General features: G+C 37.2%; 1 protein-coding gene across 2 annotated transcripts in view; it reads left to right on the top strand.

Moving 5' to 3' along the window:
- plekhn1 (pleckstrin homology domain containing N1) overlaps window positions 1-27937 on the top strand; it is a 29098-nt gene extending 1161 nt beyond the window's left edge. Inside the window, exons 2-16 of one of the 2 annotated variants that reach the window (XM_002936383.5) lie at window positions 3012-3111; window positions 8988-9134; window positions 11057-11137; window positions 14549-14642; window positions 15487-15611; window positions 17344-17490; window positions 17960-18040; window positions 19276-19351; window positions 20172-20326; window positions 20490-20684; window positions 21526-21789; window positions 23967-24095; window positions 24444-24674; window positions 25228-25276; window positions 25817-27937. In XM_002936383.5, the coding sequence (XP_002936429.2) occupies window positions 3012-3111; window positions 8988-9134; window positions 11057-11137; window positions 14549-14642; window positions 15487-15611; window positions 17344-17490; window positions 17960-18040; window positions 19276-19351; window positions 20172-20326; window positions 20490-20684; window positions 21526-21789; window positions 23967-24095; window positions 24444-24674; window positions 25228-25276; window positions 25817-26031 (2089 nt within the window). In that variant the 3' untranslated portion in view covers window positions 26032-27937. Of the gene's footprint in view, window positions 1-3011; window positions 3112-8987; window positions 9135-11056; window positions 11138-14548; window positions 14643-15486; window positions 15612-17343; window positions 17491-17959; window positions 18041-19275; window positions 19352-20171; window positions 20327-20489; window positions 20685-21525; window positions 21790-23966; window positions 24096-24443; window positions 24675-25227; window positions 25277-25493; window positions 25761-25816 lie in introns of those variants that run through there. The other variant, XM_031905745.1, reaches the window with a different exon arrangement.

The raw sequence follows: 27937 nt of genomic DNA, 5'->3' as shown, positions 1-27937 counted from the left end.
CATACATACCATGAGACCTGGAAGATGTGATTATTTCCTAAGTGACTTACAGTAAAGGGATCCTGCACAGCATGACCTGATCTGGATGAAAAGGTTACTGGGCATTTTGGTGTTAGGGGAGATAACATATTTACCATGTCAAAAGTTTGTAATTGAGTTTCAGGCACAATGAATAGTGGTTTACAGTTAACACCCTAGGGCAGAAGTCCTTCCCCCACCAAGAGATTGTATAATTAATGTAGAGATGGGGGAATAGTTTTCCTTAATTATATTATATTAATACAATCACAGTTAAGCGAAGTCTACATGTTTCCTTGTTGGCTTGGGTGACTGTGCATGGTTTTTATCAAATGTCCACTTGGGACTGTTTCATTTGCGATATCTATGAGACACAATCTGATGGAGGGATGGGTATTTAGAATAAGGAATTTATGGTGTTAACTATTAGTAGGTTTTTCACAGAAATCAAAAGTTGCTTTTTGCACATGTAGATGTCATCAAATACTGAACTACAGCTCTCCTAGGTCTACGATCATCCTCTTGGTGTCAGTTCTAAACATATAGACTGCTTTAGTGTACACTGCAGATCATTTCAATCAGTTGTAGTGGCCAAGAGACAAAACAACAGAAATGGCCACTAGAGGTGCTAATTCCACAACTGGTTATGAAGAACACCATATGCATTTATGCAACATTTTTGTTACATTTTATGTACTTTTCCTGTACATAAAAAATGATGTCATGGAGCTGTCCCATTTTTCTTTTCATGTTTTTCATTTTTTTGTGTGTGTAGTATTGAGCTTTACATACTAATGTATATAAGACATTTATGTTTTTTGCGTTACTGGTCCTCTGTATTCATCTACCAGTGTCACAGAGGTTCTTATGTTTGGTTGATATAAGCAGCAGCATACAATGAGAAAATTAGTTTCCCTTTATAAATGCATAGTAGAAAGATACATTCTTTGTAGAGATGCTCTTGCTTATATAAATAGTCTTTGCAAACTCTGATCTGAAATGGTTCATTTATTTCTCTTTGCTAATGGCATTTAGTTACAAGGCTCTTTTAATTGACTGTGCCCTACTTTCTGAACATGAGTTTCGTGCTGAGACATAGGTGAGGTTTATCTGTGCAGTATTTAATCAGAAGCATGAGACTGCGCAGAAAGACATGGAATTCTGTCCAGCCAGCAGAATATGGCTTGCCCTGGCAGGCACAGAGCCGGAGAGATTTTGGCGTGCCTACTGCTGCTGTGCAGTTCTGGGTTTAAAGTCTTTATAGCAAGCATTGGGTAAATCACATCTCCTCTCCTGCTCAGTTACTTCTACATAGACTGGCATACAATTCCCTGCATCATAGTGACAATCAAAAATCATTAAATGTAGAAAGGGAATAGCTAAAATTTTGTTCAGGGGCTTCTCTATCTAATAAAGCTCAGATTAGCTCATAAATTCACAAACTGTTGTGCTGCCCCCAGGTAACCCAAGGCATTGGTTGTGGGGGCAGTCTGAAGGCTAGTTAGGGTGAATGCTTATTTGCTGTTTTAGATATTCTTGGAATTTCAGCCTGAAGGCCAAGTAGGGAAACATTGGAGCACTGGATATTCCTAGATGGCCGATAGAATTTTAGTGTTGTGTATATCATTGTAAAGCAGGTGTCTTAAATTTAATTCTGATCTGGGAATTATCTATGAGGAGGTTGTATGTTGCAAACAGCTGAACAGAAAATTGCAATACAGCTGGTTCTAGTGTTGGTGCATGTGTGTATAGTAAGGAGCTCAGATTAAAAGTTTTACAGTGACAGGAGCTGATGAACAATCTCTACAAGGTGCTGCATAACATGGTGAGACCCTGGTTTTTGTACTTTGCATCCAGTTGTCTAGTTTGTATATGACGACCACTATTTCCAAGTTTTTTATTAGGGAATGCTGAAAATCTCACTCTTAGAAATCATTTACTCAGTGATATTAACACCAAAAAAGAGAGAACTCACAAGCTAAACAAGTGGTGATTTTTACTGCTTTTACTAAATCTGGACTAAAAAGTTTAGCGAATTGGGTGATATACAGGAGAATATAACTCACAATTTCAAGTGCTATCACTTATCAATTATGGGCCTATATTTTAATGCCTTGAAACTTTTAAGTGCTAGTAAAATAAATATGGAATTTTCAGAAACCAGTTAAGGATATTGGGATTTTTTGCTGGAGATTTGCTATTCTGGTGCACTTTAATAGGTATTTGCTATTCTGCATATTTAAATATGTTTAAGATATAAACGTGCATTTAATATCGATGTGAAAAAACATTGATTTTTGTGCTGATATCAACACAGGCTGACACCGTGCCTGTCAATGGAGCTAAAGGCACAGGAAAGGCAGATCCGCTTTCCTCTGCTTGTGTACAAAGCACATGTGTGGGAAGCAATCTGCTCCATGTGCCCCTGGTGTTAGGCTACAAGTAACTTGTACCATGTATAAAGTCAGTTTCCTGGACATACTAAATGGTAATTTATTGTAAATGTTTTGAAATCTTACAGGATGTCATGGTTAGAATTTGGTATACCTGTAAACCCAGTATTTAGCTATACTTTGTCCTTTTGTGATAAATTGCTTTGGGCAGGCATAACCAGCCCTGGAGTACATGCAGGTACACGGTGCTTACTTATGCTTACAAAGTTGTCTGTAAAAGCAAAATACAAACCCAACATAGAAATAGGGTACATTTTTCTAATTAGTTGTTACTGATAGTCTAGTTTTCAGTTAAGCACCATGTAAGCCATTTTATACATGATAGCCTCATGATAAGAAATCTTGGCATGCTCCTTATCACTGGTAAGGTTCTTATGTCATGGAAAGCACTTTAGTGAAGGGTCTGTAGCTGGATATCTGTGCACGAGGGTGCTAACATTGTTCTTGTGGATAATGACAGAATAAAATCTCCAAGCCACATTTTTGTGCTTGTGTAAGGATTTCAATACAAACATTTTCATCACTCCATCTTTTTTTCAGGCAGGATGGCAGAACTAAGTGGACATACTTGTTTGGAAATGAAAGTGGTGTTGGGAGAGAGAGAATCTCAGACAACATTCTGCATTACATCCCTGGGAAGGTAAGATTTTGTCTTTGTGCATTTCTAAAGACACAGAGAAAGTAGCGTGGGTTGTGGGGATACAGTGGTGGATCAGTGGTGTCTCTCACAGTGAATTGCAAGCCCTTCTAGAAATGTAGGGTCTCAGCATGTTTCAGGATCCAGCTCTTATCAGGCACGCTTCTGCTCTATGCATTCCTCTGGGTGTCTGGAATTTGGGATAGGCTGGAAATATTCCCTTATGCTATGTTCTGTTCCTTATGGAGGAGTTGGTTGCAGTGTTTAACGATTTGCTGACTGCCTAAACATCATAGATGGGACATATCATTTCTGGAGTAACTGATATGAGAAAGCTGATATGTTTATAGTATGACAGGCAACCTGCTGCAGCTATACAACTCCACACTGTTCTGTAGTATTTTCTTTTTCTCCCAAGATGACTTTATAGGGCAGATTTATTCATAGTGTAGTCCATATAGTCCATGCATTCATTTCCTCACAAGTGCAATGCCATAAGTGACAGATAACAAAAATCATGTTTTCTTATATTGATGTCTACTGTTCAACATACTTAACTAGCTTCCAGCCTGGGGTCATTTTCAGTTATGATTCATTATTTTGTGATCTTTTTTGATAATCACTGCTGCCTTGCAGCACTGGTGTCTTGAGTTTGATTCCAGCCAGGGAGCAAGGAGTTTGTATGTTCTCCTTGTGTCTGTGTGGGTTTGCTCCAGTTTCCTCTCACACTCCGGTAACATACTGGCAGGTTAACAGACTCCTGATAAAATTGGCACTACTGTTAGGGGCTTATCTTTATATAGGCAACTGAGGGCCTGTGCCTAGGGCGGCAGCATTTGTGGGTCAGCCTTAAGTGCTTATATAATAGATTAAAAAAAATATTAAAAGTTTCTTCAGCCATCACCAGAGAGTTCCTGTGGAAATCCAGCAGCAAAGCTGGGGGGGATTGTTGGGTTGTGAAAGGTTGTGAGAGGCTGCGAGGGCAAGAGTGGTGGTTGTGAGAGGCTGCGAGGGCAAGGTGTCACGTTCACCCATTTGAGCCAGTGGCAAATCCAATACTGAGTGAAGCCTAACTGACAAAGATAAGAATGTGAGTCAGAGGTGAAAAACAAGTGTATTGCTGTGACATAGTATCAAAAGAAGGAAGCTGAGTATAATGGCATGTTACTTTAATACAGTTATTGCAGAGTGGTTGGCATTGTACATTCCCTGCTTTACAGCTACTGACATGAAATCCTGCATCTCAGTAGGTTTAGTCATTAGTCTGTCATGCAGAGGTGTGGTGTTAGGGCTATCCTGGGCAACTCATAATCACTGGCCTCTGCAGCAAGTACAGGTATCTGACTCACAACTTGGCCAAGACCCTGCTTTGAGATTGCAAGACTTATATATGTAAATTTGGAAAGACTTTTGAGACATAATTCATGATTATTTGATACAATTAGCGCAATATGTCTTTATTTGTATAGTATTAAAATCAAAACAACCAGACTTTTTATTTGTAATGAGAACATACACTGACAGAAAACTGATATAATTATTATTTGGAAACCCATTATTTAGAAAGCTCCAAATGGCAGTGTCAGTGAGCTTTAGCCTATAGGATAAACCCATGTAAATGGGATTTTTTAGCAGTTTGAAATTCATTTCCAGAATTCCTTTTGTTTACTCTTATCTGTATGAGGCAGTCTCCTCGTACGATATTATCGGTGCGTGTATGGCCACCTTTAAGCTCTTAAAGTTTAGTTTTTAAACAGTAATTTTTTGACAGTGAGCTTCAAATCTGTGTGCTACAGTCTGAAATTTTTCTTAGCTTGTTAAACTAGGACTAGTTTAAATGTGTTAAATGCTGTTCTTTTTGTCTTTTTTATCCCTTTGCTTCACAAGCTGTAGAAGGTGTTAGACAGGATATTGTTCTTTAAAATGCAGGGTTTTTTCCAACAGAATGTGGGAATGACAAATTTCCTACCTTTTGTGCTGTGGAACAGGAATGAATAGGTTGTTTTTGCATATCCAACAACTGAATCTAGCATTTTATGCCAGAAGTTTCATTTATAGTTAGGCCAACTATATATATACACACACACATATATCTATATGGTGTTTCCAGGGGGTGGGAGATGCTTTGAATCTTTAATATATATATCCGTGAGTGCTTCCAATCCATGTGACTGTTAGATTATATATATGTGATATACTGTATATATGATCCTTGATAAAGGTCCTAATGGGGACCGAAACGTTGGTTTTTAAACAATGAGTTTTCAATAAAAAATTTTTTTTTTTGAATTTTAAGGGTGTGCCGGCCATGGATTATTTTATGCTATATATATATACATATATAATTATATATTATTTATACTCTGTATGCAGTATACATTTTATTTATAAAAGCCCTGTATATTGTGATCTTGTGAACACAGTACAAACAAAAACAAAGCATCCCATACTGAGGTGCAAGCTGCCTTATGTATGTCTTTAACCACTAGGTGAGGACCCAACTTTCAAAGAACATGAATGCTCAGCTAGCCTTTTACCCAGTTGGCCGTCTATGCCCAATTTTGACTATACAGCTAGGCCATTTTGTCATTTTTGTCTGATCAGGGTTCAGTTCTGGCTATCCTGTGATCCTATCAATATGTATGCATCCTGCTTCACTTGCAGTCAAGTTTTCCACTGTTTATAGTGCCTTCATGTGCAATTGCACATCTGTCACAGTTGTAACAGTGGTATGTGTTACTTGATTTGCAAGTGATGTGCAAGAAAGTGAAACTATTTATATACTTTTTCACAGGTGTCCATGCTGATTGTGCTGAAGTAATAAATTTCTCCTTGGGGCCCATGGGTAAAACCAAATTAAGCAGCCAGTGGCATTTACTGACCTGGCCCTATTGTGCCTTTTACTGTTTTATTGTGCTGCAGTCACATTTCTGCATGGTAAACCACAAATTGTTGTGGGGTCCTTGCACCTATTCAGTACTAAAAGGGATCACACCACTATAATAATATATGAGATTTGATTGTTCCTACAGTTATGCATTTTTCAGTGATTATGTATGTGTTTCATATAGAAAATAACAGCATGACTTTGCTATTTAGAACCTGTTTTTCTGTTACTTCCGTTTCTGGAGTTCTTTTTGTTGTTGTAGTGTTTTTTTTCTTAATTGGCTTGATCTGTTTATATCTCAGTTCTTAAGTACAGATTTGCATGTCTCTTTCCATGATTCCCTGTGTTCTGTGTGTATTATGTATATAAAATAGTATGTCTATGCTGTGGTAGCCATCTTTTTGCATTTTTTTGCATCTTTTAGCTATTAGAGAATCTCAGGTTGGAACCCTATACTGTATAGTTTGCATTTTGACATTAGGGAAATAAAGGCCAGTCTAGGGTGAACACATTTCTATTTCCTATATTACTGCCTCCAAGGGCTTCCCTCCGAAGGCCTGGGACCTAATCAAATCATGACTTGATTTCAGGGCACCTACAAACTGCAAGGACTCATGGATTTATGTAAGCAGCAGTTATTTGCAAGCTGCCATTTAAGGACGTGTAAGGCACCTAATTATGCATTCCATAAATATCAAACCATTTATTTTAATGTTTTATAATTTAGTCACTTATAGAGGAGGTTTGTTCCTTACTTAATTCAGCATTTTGCATGTTCATTGGAGTTCTGAATAGTAGAAATGCCCACAAAAAAGCTCAGTGTGCTCTCAGATTGTCATCCATGAAAGTATGTGTGTGTCTATTGGCTCCTGCCTGTACTTGAGCCATGTACCAACATGCTGGTGCAAAGTGCAGCTCACTCTGGCATAAGAGCAGGTTGTAATTCCCTTTGTGTGCTGTGCCTATAGACACTCTTACTTGCACCAGCTGAGTTTCACACAGTTGTTTGCTTTGTGTGCAGTGTTTGCATTGAGTGCAATTACAATGGAATGCTAGGTAAAAATGTTGCATTGTGGGTGAACTGCACTGATATTTTCAATAAGCCCTAATGACTTAGAAGCCTATACTGTGACCTCCCAGCTGTTTTTGAGCTACCAGCTGGGAATTGTAGTTAAATAAACAGCTGCAGGGTTGCAGGTATCCTGCCTTGTGATGTTGATGCTTACAGAGGCATCATGCAAAGGGTCACCATGCCTATCCTATTCATTTACACTACTGTGAATTCAGGTGTTTACAATACAAATTTTAGTCTTTTTTTTTTTTTAAAGTGAGCCACAGAACTATTTCTAAGGGGCTGATTTACTAACCCACGAATCCGACCCGAATTGGAAAAGTTCCGACTTGAAAACGAACATTTTGCGACTTTTTCGTATGTTTTGCGATTTTTTCGGATTCTGTACGAATTTTTCGTTACCAATACGATTTTTGCGTAAAAACGCGAGTTTTTCGTATCCATTACGAAAGTTGCGTAAAAAGTTGCGCATTTTTCGTAGCGTTAAAACTTACGCGAAAAGTTGCGCATTTTTCGTAGCGTTAAAACATAACGCTACGAAAAATGCGCAACTTTTCGCGTAAGTTTTAACGCTACGCAAAATGCGCAACTTTTTACGCAACTTTCGTAATGGATAGGAAAACTCGCGTTTTTACGCAAAAATCGTATTGGATCCGAAAAATTCGTAAAGAATCCGAAAAAATCGCAAAACATACGAAAAAATCGCAAAGTACCGATCATTACGAAAAAAACGCAATCGGACTCCATTCGACCCGTTCGTGGGTAAGTAAATCAGCCCCTAAGTGTATGCTATAAATATTCGTCAGATGCGTTTGTCTTCTCACACAGGACTCACTAATTTTATTATTAATCTGTTACCATTTTAAGAGCAGTCAGTCTGGTGTGACTGAGAAACAGAGAGGATTAGCATGAGTTATAAAGACAGAGGTGTGGTCTGAGGATGGGAATTGTTTCTGGTTTAGGTCTTGAGGTGCAAAGTCAGTATATTGTCATTTACATGGTGCTAACAGTATATGGAAGCAAAGTTGTTGGGCCTTTTATGTTACTGAATCTGAGGTGATATTTAACATCCCTTACTGTGTTTTTAATCCCTTCCTAGGGTGTGAGACAAAATGTTTAGACATAGGTGCTTTGTTTTATTGAACCATAGCCTGATTTATTTAGTATTATATTTGATTTTTCCATGCAGAAATAGCTAAGATTTTCATTTTAAAGGAAGCTGAATCCAGAGCCTTACCAGACACCACTGTTGACATGTAACCAGACATCCCAATTTGACAAGCCTCTAAAAATCCCTTATCTAATATGGGGCAGCCATTCCTTTGAAATTGTATATGCATCCAAGTTAATGGAAACCTAACCTCTGAGCCATTGCAGGAAAGATTCAAACTTACAGGATTGGTTTCTGGCTCACCCATCAATGAATATATGATCTCCCACTCTCTCTTAATTAATTTGCTCTTTAGGACAGAGGGGGCACAAGTACATATTGTGCTGATGATGGGATGCTGTTTTGTAGTTTGTAGCATTGTAAACCTCAAGTAAACTTCCAGCATTCACACTATACCCTATGTAGCAACTGTCAAAATTAGTTCATCCACTTTGGTACATTACCATTTAATACATTTGTGCCTGTTGCGCTTTCTACATGATCATTTTGAGTTATCTAGCACTGATTGCCTTAGAACTTGCTATTGAGAATGGAAATGGATTGCCGTTGGGTTATTTGTCAGAGAAGAATAAGGGAAAACAGTCAAATTAGTACTGTTTGGCCATCTGCACATATTGTCAATGGTCCTATTACATATTGGCATGTTTTTGGCCATAGAAATAGGAAATCATTTCTAAAGTAAGCATAAATAAATCACCTACTGTATATGTAAAGTATCACTATGGATTTGTATCCTCTTTTTTTAACAGGACATTGGAAACCATGAAATACAGAAGGACAGTGTGGATCAAAGATTTCTCAGCATCTTCAGGAAGGGCAAGAAAAAAACCATCGTCAGGAATATGGGACAAATGATTCACTACTCCAAAGTCAAATTCTGCTTTCAGAACAGTCAGGTAAAGGAATGAGGATATATGCAGGGTAGCTGTTATACTCACAGAATCCTTTATGCAATGTAGTAAACAGTGCAAGCACCCAGGCAACAGAGGGAATCATTTTACCACTGTCGCCAGCAAAATGGAGCACAGAGTTGCTGTTGGCAAGAAGAGTGTAATGATGAATGTTCTAAGTAAAGGCCCAAGTATTTGAAATGAAATATAACCTACTTTTAGTAGGTTTTAACTTACATATATTTTACCTTAAATAAATGTTAACTCATGAAGGCATAATTGGGTGCCTAGAACACTATACTTCTTCACGTTGCATGTCTGTGTGTAAGTGTGAGATAGCATATTGCTTGACTTGACTATTCTAAATATGCATCTTCCCCTTTTTAGACAGTAGCAAACTCAGTTGGGTTTAAAATTAACACAACATAGAGTATGTGGTTGGCCCCAGCTAATTGCCTTTTGTTAATTTAATTTGTTTAAGACTATGTAGCCATTTTTATTCTTTTAAAGTTTATGTTCTATTACACTTTGGTACCAGAGGTAGGTCCATGGAGTATATTTATAATGATGAATTAGCAGTTAGATAATGGTTGGAGTGGGATGTTACAGTATCTGCATAAGACACAGAATTGTGGCTTGAGGTGGCCATACACGGGCTGAATCTAGCTGCCGATATATATCGGTCCCTTAGACTGATTCGGCATTATATCGGCCCGTGTATGGTCACTAACGACGGGCCTGCCTGACCAACATCTGGCCTGAAAATGGCCAGATCAAGATTTGGCAGATTTGACATTTAGTTGGATTGGGGACCCCATTGGCTCGTTGATGCAGTCCCTGAACCGACGGACACCTATACCTGTCTTTCTAATTAGCCTGATATCGACCTTGCCAAGCGAGCGGACCTTAGCGTGTATGGCCACCTTTACGCAATGCTGTCCTTTCAACTTTTTTTTTTATACCGAGCAACTTTTTTTTTAGGCTGTTTGGCATTTTATCGCAGCAAAACCTTGTGAAAAATTTTGCTCATCACTATTCAGAATTCAAATCAGTCCCTCCCCCAATGGAGCTAATAACCTAATGGGCAATATAATAAAAATCCCCACTGGAAAAAAATATTCACAATACTAACATTTTGTTCTTTGCACAATCAATTTTTTCCACATTTCTCCAATGCCTATTGCAGTACTGTATATATTTCAGCACAGGGGATGAGCTGGCAAAACTTGGCGTAAGAAAGGTTAAAGGAAATAATCAGCTGTTATCATTAGCAGAGTGTTAAACATCAGCCAAACTGTGTACTTTCCAAAGCCGATCCCCTCCCCTACTTGCTATACCTATGAGTCATTTCCCATTACATGTCTATTGTGGACTTTAACCTGTTTGTCTGGGTGATAAGATTCAGTTTCTGTGCTGTCTGCACTTTAGTTGGGAACCTTTGCTGATCAGAGTGGGGCAGATTCAAAAAAAGAATGGACTGTCCCATTTCTTACCTGATCATTACACTAATTACTGCAGTACTCATATTAAGCTGAATACAGACGGGGCGAATAGTCGGCACGATTTCTTAAAACCACAGTCACAACAATGAAAGAGAATAATCTCTGTGCACAAATATAAAAGCCGCAACGTGCAAAATGTACCACGCAGGACTACTTTTTACCTTTTCAATCTTTCATGCATATGTTTTTGCTAATTGTGTTGGTGCATGTAGTGTTCCTACTCACTTGCTGATTTCTAAAATCTGTGAACACAGATTTATTTGTATTTTTAAGTCAGTGATAAATTGATATTTTATTTTTGAAACCAAGACTTCAAATATTGACCATTGGTAATCCAGTTGTTTAAGCAAACATCTTATTTTTGAGAGGGACACGTTTAACTTGCCAAAGGGGATATTCCAGATTAACCTGTTCTGTTCTTTGCAGGACATAAGTGACTGTTACTTGGAGCTGTTTCAGTCCCACCTCTATTTTCAGTCACGTGGCCCAACTGGTTTGACCTATCAGGTAAGGGTTTCCCATGACCACACACAATGCCTCAAATGAGTAGACAGTTGATAGGTACCTGATGAGTTTCCTTGTTAGATTCTGCTATAAGTATAGATGTATTGGCAACATTTCACATCAAACACACACACAGATCACCATTTCTCAAATATCTGTTGACCCTTCAACCCTCAGGGTCACTTCCATTAGACCTGTTTACATGACTCCAAATACTTGCCCTTATCTCAGATGTGGGGCCTTTGTGCAAATGTTTTAAAGTACACTTCTTATCTTATGACATTTTACTATTCAAGGTTGCTTACAACTGCAGCCTTCTCCAACCCTGGAGGGACAGCTAATTGGCTTTTCACGGATGATGAAGTTTAAATAAAAATATTATGGAACTGAATAGTGCTGTTTGTTGTGTCTTTGTTATACCCACACATAACATAATAGATGCTAGACAACACGCTGCTCTTGCATTGCTCTTGAGATAAACACATATTTGAAATTTAAAAAAGGAATATCATGTAGCATAGAGATGTCAAACTCATGCAGTTTTTTTTATTTTTAAAGTGTATTTCTTGCTTGATCTTACTATAGTATTAAGTGTTTAAACTACAGATACAGCCAACTTAAAGGGACAGTCCACCTTAAAATTAATGTTTAGCATCATGTCTTCATTTTTTTAAGAAATAGTTTGATGAAATACTTACCCTTTTTGTTCTGCAGCTATCATTCTTGGAAGATTTAACAGCTGTCTGATTGCTAGGGCTTAATGATCCTAGCAACCAGAGAGCAGTTTTGAAGTCAGAATGAAAGATCAAAAGGAGAGGCTTAAAAAAAAGGCATCTTCCTGTCAATGCACACAGCAGGTGGATTTTGGTGCAAAAATGCATATGTTTACATTTTTTAAATCTGCCTGTGTGTATTGACAATTTTTTGCAATAAAAAAACTGTTTTGGAAGACCTGGCCACTGTTAAAAGTTGCCATTCTTTATATTTAGCCTATTTCTCTTGCTCTCAAGAACAGTGAGAAAGGGTTACTAAGTTTTACTGAAGGCTTGGTTATGCACTAGAATTTTGAGCTGGCTATAAAACTTGAAGGAAATGCTGGAATGTAATTCTATGTTCATCCTATATACATGGCAGTTCCCATTCTTGGTAATGTTTGGAGAAAGTCTGGCGTCTCAGTACAGATTAGACAGGAATCTTTGTGCTGGTGCTTAATAATAATTCCTGTTGTGTGTCACATTCTTTACCAGAAACTCTTCAAGTTTAACTTTCAGTGACTTTATACTATAGATTTCCCAAATGCAGCAGTTACCACAGCACAAACTCACACTAATGTTTTTATTTACTTATGGGTATACAATGAATCCCAATATTGTGTAAATATACTTGCAAAGAATAAAGTGGTGCTCAAATCTGCACCCTCCGTTGCCCTGGAGTACTGAAACATGTAGAAAAAAAAAGTGTAACAGATAGCACTCCAACAAAGCATATGTGCTAATTAATTTTTTTGTTTATTGAGGTCTCTGCACACATTGTTTTGGGGGATGCATCCCTTTCCTCGTGAGAGCACCTGAGGAAGGGGGGGCATCCCCTCGAAACGTTGTGTGCAGAGATCTCAATAAACAAAAAAAGAAAGTTATTAGCACATATGCTTTGTTGGAGTGCCATTTCTTACATTTTTTTATTTTTTACTTATGGGTATGCCAAATTTTTACAGGGGCTTGTAAAGTTGTCTTGATAAACTTGTCTTTTATCAGACCAGATCCTGTCAACTTTCTTGAGTATTCCCCCATCTGTTTATTTGTAATGCACCTATTAGATAAGCGAGATATTTAGTGCATGGAATATAGCTCATATCTATCCCTTTTTAGTAAATTGACATACATTTAGGCATTTTGACTCGGCAGAGCAATTTCAGTAGTCACTGTCATTCTATGCAGGATGCGCCTTAAATGGATATTTGTTTTAGGAGTAACCTTACTGCTAACTAATTTATCATGCTGTGTCTCTTGCCTTTTCTCTTCTGCTCATTTGTGATTGGAAACACCCTTTCCCACCAGTGTAATATTTCTGTTTAGCTTTAGAGAAAAGAAAACCTATCAACAAATACTAGTATTGATGGTAGAAGGAATGTGGCAGTCTGCATGCAGAGAAAATATGTAGCTTAATTCTGTGGAACAACATACATAGAATATAGATTTCTTCTTCAAATATATACATATTCTATGTATGTTGTTCTACAGAATTAACCTACATATTTTCTCTGCCTCTATTCCTTATATTAATTGTTTGTAACTAGACTAGTAAAGTGTGAGGATATAGCTTATTGTGTACATTTTACTATGCCAATTTTTATTTACATATAAGTGGAAGCTGCTGTGTAATTATCACCATCAGGTCTGCTTTTCTACTGACATTTATGCAGTATGCCTAAGCAGTGGTAAGCAGTATGGCAGCACATACACATACTCACAAACAAATGCATTGAAGGAAGTCATACTATGCTGCTTTAACATTATTATTATAACCAATGTAATTTGTAACACTGTAATATATGTAAGGTTAATAATGCATCAAACAGAAACTAACCAAGTCTTGAGAGCAAAGAGCACTACCGATAAGGGATTAAAGTAAATGTGTATTTCATGATAAATAAATGAAACTCTTTGTACAAATTCTTATTATAAATATGTTTACATTTTGGTTTAAGCTTTTATTTTCTTCCTATTACCAGTATTCTTCTGACAGTAGGGGGCTGATTTACAAAGACACGAATTCGAAACCGAATTGGAAAAATTCCGATTGGAAAACGAACATTTTGCGATTTTTTCGTATTTTTTGCGATTTTTTCGGGGACTTTACGACTTTTCGGAAATTATCGCAACTTTTTCGTTACCAATACGATTTGCGCAAAAAAACGCGAGTTTTCCGTAGTCATTCCGAAAGTTGCGCAAAATCTTGCGATTTTTTCATAGCGGTAAAACTTGCGCAAAAAGTCGCGCCTTTTCCGTAGCGTTAAAACTTAAAAGGCGCGATGTTTTGCTCAAGTTTTAACATTACGAAAAAAATCGCGACTTTTCGCGCAAGTTTTAATGCTACAAAAAAACGCAAGATTTTGCGCAACTTTCGGAATGGCTACGAAAAACTCGCGTTTTTTCGCACAAATCGTATTGGTAACGAAAAAGTCGCGAAAATTTTCTGAAAAAATCGCAAAATACCGATCATTACGAAAAAAACGCAATCGGACGCATTCGGCCCGTTTGTGGGTTAGTAAATGTGCCCCTATGTCTTTAATTTTTTTGTATAAATAAATCTCTATTTTCATATATGTCTTATTTGTCTGCTTTTCACAGTTCGTATAATTTTGTTGAAGTCAGTTTGTTGTGAGATTATGACATTTTCTGTTTTGGATTCCAGGGACTGGTGCCGCTGAAGGAGCTGAGTGTATATAAACTGGAGCGCTCTAAAGGCCCTGCTAACCAAGTCCAAGAATACGCATTCCGGATAACAGGTAAAAGGCCAGCATTTTTTTCTTAGTATTTGTCTGTCCAACATATAAACATTTCCTTTCTCATGTGGTGACAATGATTGTTTACTACAAAAATATCTGATCAAATGGTATGTTTAAAGACAAAATATATCTTTTAATACAGATTACGGAAGTTTCAGCACAAATCCAATAATCAGAATGTTTTATGTCTGTAATCTTTAATGTTTTATATCTATTGGGTGCAGGACAGTGATGTTAAAGCATTAATTTGACTTGACATGTACTACTACCTTTGAGAATTTGATAAAGTGTAGTCTGGCATTCCCAGGCAATTCTCCTATATAGGCAGCACTGGTAGCTAAGGAGGTGGACATGATACATGATTATCACTTTGCTTTGACTCTGAAGATTCCAGTAGAAGGTTAAGTGTAAAAACAAACCTTACTATATTGGCAATGTAAGTTTATTGTAAAAACGTTAGCTGTGGGGGTATAACCCAAACTCTAATCAGCTGGCAAACACAGAAGAATGGTAGGAACAATGGAATAAAATGAGAATAACTTGAATGAATTTTCTGCTAACTATAAAAACAAATGACTCAACAAAATGAAAGTAACAAAATGTAAACTTTATGAACAATTACAAATTGAATTCCTTTTTTATAGATTGTAAGCTCTTTTGGGCAGGGCTCTCTTCACCTCTTGTATCGGTTACTGATTGCTTTATATGTTACTCTGTATGTCCAATGTATGTAACCCACTTATTGTACAGCGCTGCGGAATATGTTGGCGCTTTATAAATAAATGTTAATGTAATGTAATATATTGATGGCACTGTATATGGTTACATTTATTTTTGTTCCTAGGTCCCTTGCTGAACCCTCTGATTGTCTATTGTGAAAGCCAGCAAGAGTTGCAGAAGTGGCTTTACCACTTGGAGAAACAGATCCAGCTTAATGGGGGCAATCTAGATGTGATATCTGCAACTGAGGTATATATTACTTTGAATATAGGCACTTCTGTGTAGATTTCTTGTGGTCTATGCCAGTGTATGCAGGACTAGGAGCAGTGTCAATATTTTGTAGTCTAGTAGGGTCGTCTTTCATAATCAGGGTTTTCTGCACCAGGCATATTTCCCATGAGCAAGCAGCTGAGCCCACCTGTTGCTTTAGACGTGCAGCTGTGTACAGGACATAGGGGGCCTACGTGCAGCTCCAGCTGTCACCGCAGACAGAAGAGTCTTATAAAGAAAATCCAATTAATGCCAAGCAGCATCTCTATAGGGAATACAGTTTAGCAAAATATTTCTACTTTGATTATATTTAAAAGTTACGTTTCTCATGAGTTTAGGGTTGTGCACAGTGATTTTCAACCTTATCACTGGAGGTCTTCTGTATGGTTTGAAACAGCAAGGAATAATGGGAAACTGTCTCAAATTTATAATTGTATGTTTTTTCCTAAAAAGAATTTTCCAAATGTGAAAAAGGGTTGAAATGTTTGATTAACAGAAAAAGTTGTCTGTGTTTCATATTTAAATTCATATGCATAATTTTGTGAAGTCCTCACTTTGACGTTGAAATGCTTTGGGCATTACTATGGTAATTATTTTGTTCATTTATTATCATTTTTTGAGTGTACCATACTACAAGCCAGTGGTACTGGTGGAGGGAAGCTCGTAAATTATTTGGACACTGAGTGGTGCATCTGGTACTTTTATTATCTAGCTTTTTTGTTAAATAGAACAACAGCAATTGGAAAAACTGGTCAAGATGTTCAGTGTCTCTTTAAATGTTGCCTAAGTCTATTCTTCAATTCATACAAATTCTACTATCTTCTAATATTTGTGCAGTATTTTGTGTTCTCTGTATGTGGCATTATATATATTCAAAATCTTGTCTGACCATGGTGACAAATGTCTTAAAGGGTGAAATAGAAGAATAGCCATGATATTGTGCCCTCTTTCTAACCTTCCATGTTCCCTTCAGCATTTGTACTTGTTTCTCTTGTAACTCTAGAAGAGGCTGCTATGAGAACAGACAGTTCTGAACAGCAGCAACAGCTGTGGGAAATGAGGCCTCATTTACACTGCTACTTAATAGAATCTCCTTGCTGCAAACACAGCTGCAAAGGCAGCCTGGGTCATAGAAAGAAACTCTTTGGTCCAGTCAGGGTCACAGGAAAACTCCCAGCACACAATTTGGCTTTTGCCATAGTATATTTTATAGTATAGTATATTTTATTTCTGTATATTTTAAAACTTGTAGCCAAAGATGAGAAATGGCACCTTTATTAGAAAACAAAGACTTTTAAAAATCACAGTTTTTAGCATCAGATGAAACTGGGCACATTTTCTATTATGAGGAAAGTTGCCCAATAGGTGAGATGTGGTCCTCTGTGGAAGGTTGGGCAAGATTGGTTAAGATTTGTTCAGCCGTCCAATGTCAGCCTAACTGGTCATCCTTTATATTAGACAATCAAAAAATATGAAATAAGACCACAGGGGCCAGGGATTCCTCTGCTGTTTAAACATCTGCTCTTCTTATGTTTCGACTCTAAGTGCAACTGGAGCTACAGCTGTAGTTTCCTAAACTTAACTAGCACTTTACATGTAATTATAGTGAGGAGACTGGGTACACAATACACGCTACTCATTTTTAAATGTTTTGTAGAAAGTTGATTTTTTTAAATGTAATATAATGTGTTTACATTTTCTCTTTCCCTAGGGAAGCAATGACTGTAACTGGGAGAAATCTGAACTCAGAAGATCTGTGCAGAGTCAACCAGTCCAGGACTGGGAGGAAACGCAGAGAGAATCACTGGGTTCCATTACCTGTATCTCCAAGGTCAAGCTGCAGACATTGCCATTTAAGGTTAGCACCTCATTTCACATACCTAGTTAGATCTTATTGCTGCAAAGTTTGCTAAAAAATTAACTAATTGCTATACTAATACCTTTACATCTATACTTGCATACCTCACAATATTCTTAGTAGGAAAATACGGTCAATGGAAATTTGCCCCAAAGCCTGTGCTTTTAGACAGATGGGAGAAACTGTGTAAATGTAGCCCTAGCTAGCTTTTCTGAAGAGTGATTTGCCATCAGCAGCATCCAACATTTTAAATTTTTTGTGTTTATGGACATGCCATATGTAGCAAAATATCGGCAGGATTCATGAAGTAAATTGTTTTGAATTTTATTAGCACTTTTATTTCACTTGCTATCTGACTACTACCTTTTGTCCTGGTTTGTGTAGACTTCTAAAGGTATTCATGCACTCAGACTTGTGTGTGTTAATAAAGTAACAATCTCAAGTCTTAAAATGACTGTGATCTCTCTAGGAGCTCAATGAAAGGCTGTTGGTCCTCTATCCAAGCTCTTTAGTCATACTCTCTGAGGAAGGGAAACATCTATGCTTCAAGGTAAGACTTTTCTAATTGTTAGATTGAAATAGCTTCAGTAACTTCTATTAAGGTGACCATACATGCTACAATTAGGCTCTTTCCCATGACCATTGGTCATAGGAAAGATTGTTTATCCACTCTACTAACGTTAATAGCTAAATCGTTAGATATACAGTTAAAAACTCTGACGATTCAGCATTATATTTACAATGTTTAAGCACCTTCAAAGGCACCAAGCGTAATTTTCAGTCCTGACCAATCGATAAGAAAACTAATATCCAAGGCTTTTACTGATATCAGTTGCCTTGTCTCCCACCATACACACAAACTTTGTTTTGTACAATAATATTGATACATGTATGACCACCTTTAGGCTGATAATAAACAGATTTTTTTTGATAGCATATCTCAGCCAGCAGAAAAGATCCAGACCCAACCACTGTGGTTTTCTTGCACATTGCATAAACAGTTTATGTGTTTTCCTATAGAGACTGGACTACCTCAGTCACAACATTGTTTTAGTTTGGCATCGGTAAATTCACTAAAAACAAACAAAAAGTGAGTCTGTGTTCTCTTTAATAAACATATTCTTAATTGGTCTCATGGGCGACTAGTCAGTGGCATGCTAAATTGTTAAATTGCATCTGTTATCATCCAGAAGTGGAAAGAGCTACTAAAAACTCAGCTTGTAGTTCAGTGACTACTGTGAGAACTCTCATGCAAACAATATGCAAAGCTTGCCTTCCACAACATTTGGAAGCCCTGGCATATTGACATATATATTCAGTTTGTGTGACCAGCACTTGTGTTAGAAAGATAGGAAAGGAGCTGTGTGTTCATGTCTGTCTGAAGAAACTAGTTGAGTCAGTAAAGGTGACAAATCAAGACTCATGCTATATAGGCAGAGGTGTGTCTGGGAACAGGAAGCAACATCTAATTTACAATATTAGAGTGCACAGGTAGAAAACAACTCCCTTGTGAGGGAATTAAAGTGATTCATTGCTATGTTACCAAACACATAATCTGTTAGCAACTATCAAAAAATATTTACTTGGGTCTTAATGTACAGCAGCGATGTAAGATCAGATGTTAATGGTATACTTAATGGTAAACTGATACATGTTCCTTATATTCTATATTAACTTTCCATTTTACCCCTGTAGTCTCTTAATGGGTAATTACTGGGTAATTATGTGCCTCTTTTAAATAACTTGAAAACCCATCACACTCTTGACACATATTGTCTTGTACAGGGAGAGCTTCCACTGAAAGCAATACGGGTAGTGTCAGATGAGGCAGAGAAGAAAAGGAAGTCATTCCTAATAGAAGGTAAGTATTTACAATCAACCATAATTTAATTGGACATGTCCAAATTATGGATTTTAAAAATAAATGTGAAAAGTCCCAGGCACTGGACACAGACACTGGACCATATAAGGTTAACACCCTGTTAACACCCAGTCCACCAGAGATTAACTTCTGTCAACTAGGCCACCAAGCCTAATTCTACCGATGGCACTTTCCTAAACACAGCCTTTCTCCAGGCTCAGTCTTCAACAGACAAAAAAAACACACACTCAGGGTTTAGCTGTATGGCAAATTGAAGAGTTATTCAATGTTTAGGTCTCTCATGTGGACCTTTGTCAAATATACAAAAAGTGAAAGCAAGCCTCCAACAGAAAACAGCAAAATACCCCAAATATAGTTGCCAAATAGTTGCTAGGTAACAACACAAACATAAACACTTTGTAGCTAATTAACCCTTACAAATAGCGTTAATGTGCCAAAGATTCAAACAGCATGTAAATGTCCCTGGAGCAGTTTTGACACAAGTGAAAGAAATCCCCAAGACTAGTCAATGCATTGGAAATAGTGCGCTATATTGCATCAAGCCTTTGATCCCTATCCAGGTGAGGGCTTTTGCTGGCGCTTTATTCAGAAACTGGGACCTCCAGGCAAGAAGCAGAAACTGTGAACTTGTGCTTATCAGATGTGGCTGGCTAGATGGTATTAACACGCTGTAAGGAAATACACATTTTTAACCATATATGATATGTATATATAATGTTCCCATCATTATATGCCTTATGAAAGATGTATAACTGCAATGTAGATAAAAGGACTAAGCTTCCAATATGTGATTACACAGGAAGGTACATTAATACTATCAGGGTGATGTGCCTTAGTCAAATGGATTATGAAGAGTGGATTGAACATCTGAAAAGGACACAGCAGCAAAACAGAGATTCCTCTCTCTCTGGCTCCAGCAGCTTTTGTGGATCACACTCTGCCCAGCAGGAACAGGTATGTTATATACAGAACCTTGTTAATCTTGGTGCCCTCCAGCTGTTGCTGAAGTACAACTCAGTAACGACTCTCAACATTTGCTGGGAGTTGAATTTCATTTAGAGTTGTAGGGCTACTTGTTGAGTGTCTGTCTGAAATTGATATCCCTCCACCCTCTCAGCTAACAACAAGCTGCAGGAGTTCCTTTACCTCAGACGGTCACAGCAAATCATGGGCCTCAGGGGGCAAATTGCCCAACTCCAACCGCCAGTCTCACAGCACCACACATGGCTCTGACCGCCAATCAGTCACCGTCCTTGCAGAACATCCAATGCAAGATGATCCTTTGTCTCCTGGATATTCAGAACCTGTACATGTAAGTGACTTAATACACACATGTATATATATATATAGATAGATATAGATAGATATATATATATTTGCAAAAAGTAGCTACACTCACTTATGAGAGAGAGTGCCTGGGTGCAATATAGAATGTCATGTAAAGCAGGGCACTCAAAGGACAAAGTATGGTGAAAAATAAATTATTTGTTATTCCAATGTTTCCAAAGGTCTCAAGGAAGACTGAAATGTTTGAATAAAAAATTAACTTTATTTCTCTTTCCTTGCATATATATATATATATATATATATATATATATATATAAAGCAAAGAAGTGTCAGCACTCACAGGATTTAAATTATTTGAAAAAAGGGTAAATTTTATTACAAAATATGAAAAAGGAACATTAAAGGCCTCGACATTTCAGTTCCCCACAGGGACTTTCGTCAGGCCTCCTGTGGGGGACTGAAACGTTGAGGTCTGTAATGTTCCTTTTTCATATTTTGTAATAAAATTTACCCTTTTTTCAAATAATTTAAATCCTGTGATTGCTGACACTTTGCTTTATTGTACTATATTTGCTCTTGCACCCAGGTATAATCAATATATATAAATACAATCCAGAAAGTCGAAGCCGCTCACACAAGACTTTATAAAGGTCTTTATCTAAATTAGAGGAACTGATGTTTCGGCTGTCACACCAGCCGTGAGTCCCATGTGAGTGGCTTCGATTTTCTGGATTGTGAATGCAAACTACTGTGAAGACTGCACGCAGGCATTTCTTACCTGCATATTACGTGAAAATTGACCTGAATATATATAGGACTTAATTGTGTAAAATCTGTTATCTATTCCTATTTAAATTGTTTTGCAGTGTTTTGGGAATCCAGTGTGGTCTAGTGCAACAAATGGCTTAAGTGATCTGCAAAGAGGTGGTAACACTCGTGGCTCAAAAGGAAGGAGCAACATGAAGGTGCAAATCCCACCAGTTTTGCCGCAAAGCTATGACTTAGAAACAACAGCATTTGGTTTGATCCCTGAGACACCCAGTGAGGAGGAAGTTATGTCCCCTGTGTACAGAGAGCCATATTGTTATGAGAAATCTCAAAAGCACTCTTCTGGGGACCATCATAATGAGGTATGTTAGTGTTTGTAGCCATTTCCCACAATCTGTTTATTCATTGTTGCCAGCTTCCATACATTAACTTGCAAACTGAGCAGCACACAGTTGTTGACTGACCCATGTGTTTTGTAAAGCATGAGCTCTGTGCATCAACAGGGAAATATATGTAGGAAGATGTTGACAGATTCCCAAGCAATTTTTGAGCTAATATTCACCAATCGCAACATTCTAAAACTGATTATTGCTGTGGGAAAATTGCCCACCTGATCCTAACCTTGGAACTTCTGCTGTCTTGAATGTTAACATTTAGATTAGCAGCTATGATGAGAGTAATACTATCTTCTAGCAGCTATGATGAGATTACTGCTATCTTCTAAGCAAACCTATACTGCACTACAGTAAAGGAATGACATAGTACTTAAGCTGGCCATACACGCAAGGATAAAATCTTTTTATCTGTGTGTGGGCTCCAAATTATTTTACCAATAATCTACATACTATGGTGATCTGTCCTTTAGTCGATTAGCCAGGTTAGAAAATTTGAGTCAGATAATGCTAAAATCTGCGCATGTATTGTGTATCTGACAATATCCTTGGGGAACCTAAAGTGCATTTCCAGGAAGTCAGTTTCATACGATTGGTGTCTGCCAACTATTTCACGTTCAGAACATCCTCTTATTTTTTTCAGTCTGAATGTTAGTTTTAGATTGTTGCATTTAAACATACAATCGATATCCGAACATTTGTCGGAAGCAGACTAAAATCTAAACATGATCCTTATGCATTTGGGAGTTGGATTGTTAACTGTCAGTTATAAAATGTTGTATCTGAGAAATGTTTCAGCTGATTAGTGAATGACAATACAGACCAGAAATCATTAAGAAAAGTGTCATACACAGCAACAGAGATTCTCTCTGTTCGGCATCAGATAAAACCTGCGGTCATGTCCCTTGTAAATTCCAGACCTATGTGTTTTCTCCTGATAATGTTTATTGAGCTAGGAGCAACCTATAAAGTAAAGCTAGGTAACACATTCCTGATGTGATTCATTGACCATACTCGTGAATTTAATATAATTAGATAATTGGTACCGAACATCAGCATTTTGAGCATCCCTATTTCCAGTTCACTGTGATTTACAGTTCTGTGAAAACCAGGATGCTAGGTTCATTGCCTTTGATGTGAAACATAACATTTTAAAATGCTTATCTGGCAAGATTATCAGTGCCAACACATGACAGCAGAAACAGTGTACCGGTACTTATATGATACCCTAGCTGTTTGTCGCTGGTACACTATATATATATTGTAGTAGCAACCTTATAATGCTAGTGTATGTTGTGTAATATTGACCCAAGTGGGGAGTGCTATACACAACTGACTTCCTTACTTAGTCAGTTTTAATGAATGTACGGTAATAATGCTGGTTAGATAAACAACATCAGTGAAGTTAGAATGCTTTATTGGTAGATGTTTTATTACATAAAAAGAATTTTAATCGATTGTAAGATTAAGCAACAGGATGCTAGATATAAGAGAAAAAGCTAAAAGAGCAAGCTTGCAATATCATTGCATTTGCTTGTACAGAACTTCAGACAAATAAACTGAATCTAAACCCAAACCTTCAAAATGTTCTATGATTCTTCCATATCCTAAACCAAATCCTTGATTTTTTTGTACATATGCTGTAAAATATAAAAAATGAATGAGCTTTATTTGGGAACATGTGCAGGTGTATATGTATACATAATACAAATATAATATAATGTAAATATTGTCTAAAATTAGTAAAACAGAGAACTTGGTGTACTTTTGAAAAAAAGTTTTCCAAAAATGATAGTCAAATAAGAGCTCAAACAGTTAAGTATAATCAAATAGTTTTCTCCTATCTTTTTGCCACAAAGCAGCAATTCTGTTATGCTTTTAGCCAGAAATTCTATGATATTTAACAAATGATTTTGAGCACTTGACATGGTTATTTATTAAGGAAATAACAAAGCTCAGCAAGTCAAAAGTAATGAGTTTTTTATTTAATTTACTGTATAATTCTCGTACCTCTCATTATTAGAAATGTATAACTTTCCTAGTAGAACGTTAAAACATAAGATTCTGTTGCACTGTGGAAATCTAGAAATTATGTATCATTGGGATTGGAGATAATTTCTGACCTAAATATGTTTTATTTATTGTAGTTAAACAGGTGGAGCCTGCAGTCAGACAGCCAACAATCTTACCACTCTGATTCCAACAACGTGAAGTCCTCATTATATGCTGAACCATATACACCTATAGATGGCCTAGAAAGCAATTTTATGGATGAGGTAAGAAGTACATTTTAGGTAAGAGGGCTGATTTACAAACATAAATGCTAAAGGGGCAAGTTGTCCATTTTAATCAGACTGCATTTAGAAATGAAAGCAGAGCTGTGGTTGGCTGCTCTTGGCCCTGTTTTGTTGCTATTACTCTGCAGCAGAATATGTTTTCCATACACTGTGGATAAAATATACAGCCCCATAGAACCTGGGTGGATTTTTCCAGATTTTAAGTGTGTCAAAAACACAGAGCACAGAGGTTACAGTGCTAGTCTTCTGGCTTACTAGACTGTATTAAAAATGCAAATAAAGAGTTGATTAATGCAATAAATCAGGCTGTTCTTTCCCATCTTTTAGATTCTAAAGAACCTGAATTCTAGCCAAACTGAAAAGCCAGCTTCAAAATTGAAGACCAGTGGATCATTCCAAATAAGCCGTAACCCACACCCAGCTCTTCAGAAGAAATATTCTAATCCAGTGAAGGGAAACAAACAACTTGTCAGGCCCTTAATGCACAGGAACAGTGAACCAGATACCTCGGTACACACAAGGGCCATACCACCTGCACTGGGCCCCTTTTTCAAAAGTGTAAGTTATCATTTTGCTCTCAACTGTTATGGTTAGGCCTTAATAAAAACTAGATCTTGTTCTTCTCCAGCCAAGCCTCCAGTTTCCACAATTTCTTGCATGGCCTGTGATTAACAGAGGCAGTTTCCTAGCAGGAGAGATGACTGCTACTACATTGTTTCTATCATTAGTCAAACAACAGTGCATGGGGTAACAATGAAAAAAATGATACTACTTTCAGTAGTAATTACATTTACAAATTACATTACATTTTCAGAAATTGTAATATTGAAAAATTGCAGTTGTGAATATTTTTTAAGTGAATGTACAACCCCTTTATGTATTGTTGTCTTAGAGAGGCCTGCCTAACCTTGTCTGAAGGGAAAGTATTTATGTGTGTGAGATGGGGGTAGCAGGCATTGCTATTTAGAACCAGCAAAGTAATTGGTTGGATATTACTATTAGCAGTTGTCCATACAAATTTTGTTGCTGGTATATTACAAATACACAGTGTAGAAAACTATATGGAAATAGTTTGCCCTGCAGGTTTATATGTTTTCTCATTCCATTTTAGGTGTCAGCAGTAAAGGAAGAAATGGCTTTGTCTTATCGCAATAAAGCAGGTAGGATATAAATACAATTTATTTACCTAAAGTAGTTCATGCTAGTAGGGAAAGACTGTGCACATCCTTCTATGGAATACAGCCCATTACAAATCCATTTATTATCATTTAGAGTACAGTGCAGTTGCTAAACCAGACAGCCTGACGGCGTGCATTTACTAAATGAACTCATTTTCATACCTGACTATTATAGTGAAGTTTCATTTCATTTTCTCAGCTGCTGGTCCATTAAACCCTGTGGCTGCTTAAAAGTAATACCTCTGAAAAGCAAGAGTCAATCGGCTGCCTTCTAATAGAATCTGCCTTCAAGGCAGGTTTATTAAAAGACAGGCCTTCGGAACTATCACTTTTCTTTCCTTGCTAGTAAGTTACCTGACTTCATTTGCTTCATTATGGGAAATTAAACAATGGTTTCCAATGAATAGGGGAGCCTTCTGGGATGCTTGTAGAGAATACACCTATTGTAGGAAACATTGCAGACTCAGAAATTTGTTATCTATTTTCTTTTCTTAATACCAACCCTGCACTTTCTTTTTGCAGTTGAAGATATGTTTGACCTTCCCCCACCTTTTTCTGAGTCCCTGGAGCATGATTATGCAGAACTGCAGAGCTTTCACAGCGATCTCAGTTATGACAATATTTGGGACTATGAAGCAAAGGAAAAAGATCATCACCACTTCTCACCCCCTCCATTCCCAGGATATGTCAATCCAGGGGTTCAGCAGAGCAAGGCCATTCCAAGCCGGTGGTTATAAATGCCTTAGAACTGATTAATACACCATGGAGATACGGCAGTGACGCTGTGATGGTCATACTGCTGGAGCTTTCTTACAACAACAGTACCCCCACTGAATTTTGTTGACATTAACTGTCATGGCATGACAAGTACTAATGACTGCCGGGCAGTAGTATCCAGTCACGCTGCCTTTTCCCACCCACAAGTTGTGTCTTGTTTTTTAAATGGAACTTTTATAATACCATTATCATCAGCATACCTCCATTGGTTTGCTGATGCCAAGAAGTCCTCAACACTGTTGCTGAAAGTCACTCATATCTGCACTGTGCATACTTTGACTGGTGCTTATCTTTGCTTTGGCACCTCTGCTTTTGCATAACTTTGTTGCTGAATCCTCCCATCCCTGGAGCCTGACTCACAAAGTATTCATTGCAGTTACGGAACTCCTTCATTCTAAAATGCAATGCTCCCTGATATTTTCTAACGTCACTCCCAAAATGCAAATACTTGCCTAGCTGGAACCGTGGCAGCATTCTGATGAGGGTGGCTGGATATACACTGATATACCTGGCTTGCATTTCAGGTTTGGGGAAGGAACGCTTGCAGTGCTTTAAATAAATTGCCAGAGAGCATGGTGGATTGTTTACAACAGGAAACTATTTTAATGTAAAGTTAAATTAATTATTTGGATTATTATATGTACTTAAAAAAACCTTGTTTTTTATACTGGTTTGAAGGGTCATCTTGATAAACTATTTAACATTTATTATTTATTTCAAAGATTGTTTTGCACTGTCAAAAAATGTAAATAGTTTGTATATAATCCTGTTTTGGAAGGGCGGGAGCTTCATTCTTGTTTATTAAACTTTGTTAGCTTTGAAAATATAATGTCCATGTTTCCCAATACTTCCTCAATATTCTCTAGTTGTGTGTGGTCATGTGGATTTTTATAATGTAATAATTATTTATGTTATGAGTACCATTTATGAGCTTAGTGACCTAGTCATCTCCTAATGACATTTTGACACAATTCTTGTCATAAAAAGAAGTTTGCCTACATCTCATACATTTCTACAAAAATTAGGTGTTAGTACCACACTTTGGCCAAAAATATGTAAGCTCATTTGCCATATCAAGGCCCCTCATTGTACATGAGTCCTGTACTGCCTATTAGCATTCTATTAGTTCCTATTAATTGCACTTCAGACTTAGAATGCTACTAGGCAGTGTAGGACTCACTTACAATGAGGGGCCTTGGCGTGACATTTGAGATTAAATATTTTGGCCAGTGTTACCAATTGTGGTATTAACACCTATTTTTTTGCAAAAATGTATTTTAAATGCAAACTGAGCTCTGACAATCTTTCTCCTTATTTTTGTGTTCAAATAACAGCTTTTTATCGTTTCTAGCAACTGGTCAACTACAGAATGTGGGTTAGACTGTGTTTCATGTACACTACTACATGTCATGACAGGGTACCCTATGTTTTTAGAAATATTCTGCAGTGCTGTACACTAAATGGGTAAACATTTAGATAACATAGAAAAAGACAACAACCAATATAGCGTTAGTTCTCATTTTTTACAGTAGAAACATAAGCTCTAACATATAGTGGCCTTTTACTTTATACATTTATTACCCAAACACCAGCGATACATTATATACTTTTATAAACAAGGGAAATGCATAAAATCCTAAGAATGTTGCTTTCATGTCTTTCCTTGTGATGAGAGCTTACTATCGGTTCAATGAACAGCAATGTGTAATAACCTGTTAAATAACATGTTATAATGTATTAGATGCGCATATTTTTGGTGCGAGTTGTCAGAAAATATTATAGGAAGTAGGATTTTTTTTCCTAAAGGTACTATGTATTCTTGTATTTAACATAAGCCGAATAAATATGGGCTTATGTTAAAAATGA

This window comes from Xenopus tropicalis, chromosome 7 (assembly GCF_000004195.4).
Source record: "Xenopus tropicalis strain Nigerian chromosome 7, UCB_Xtro_10.0, whole genome shotgun sequence".
Taxonomy (NCBI): domain Eukaryota; kingdom Metazoa; phylum Chordata; class Amphibia; order Anura; family Pipidae; genus Xenopus; species Xenopus tropicalis.
Note: the sequence above shows the minus strand (reverse complement) of the source record. Positions and strands in the feature narration are given on the sequence as shown.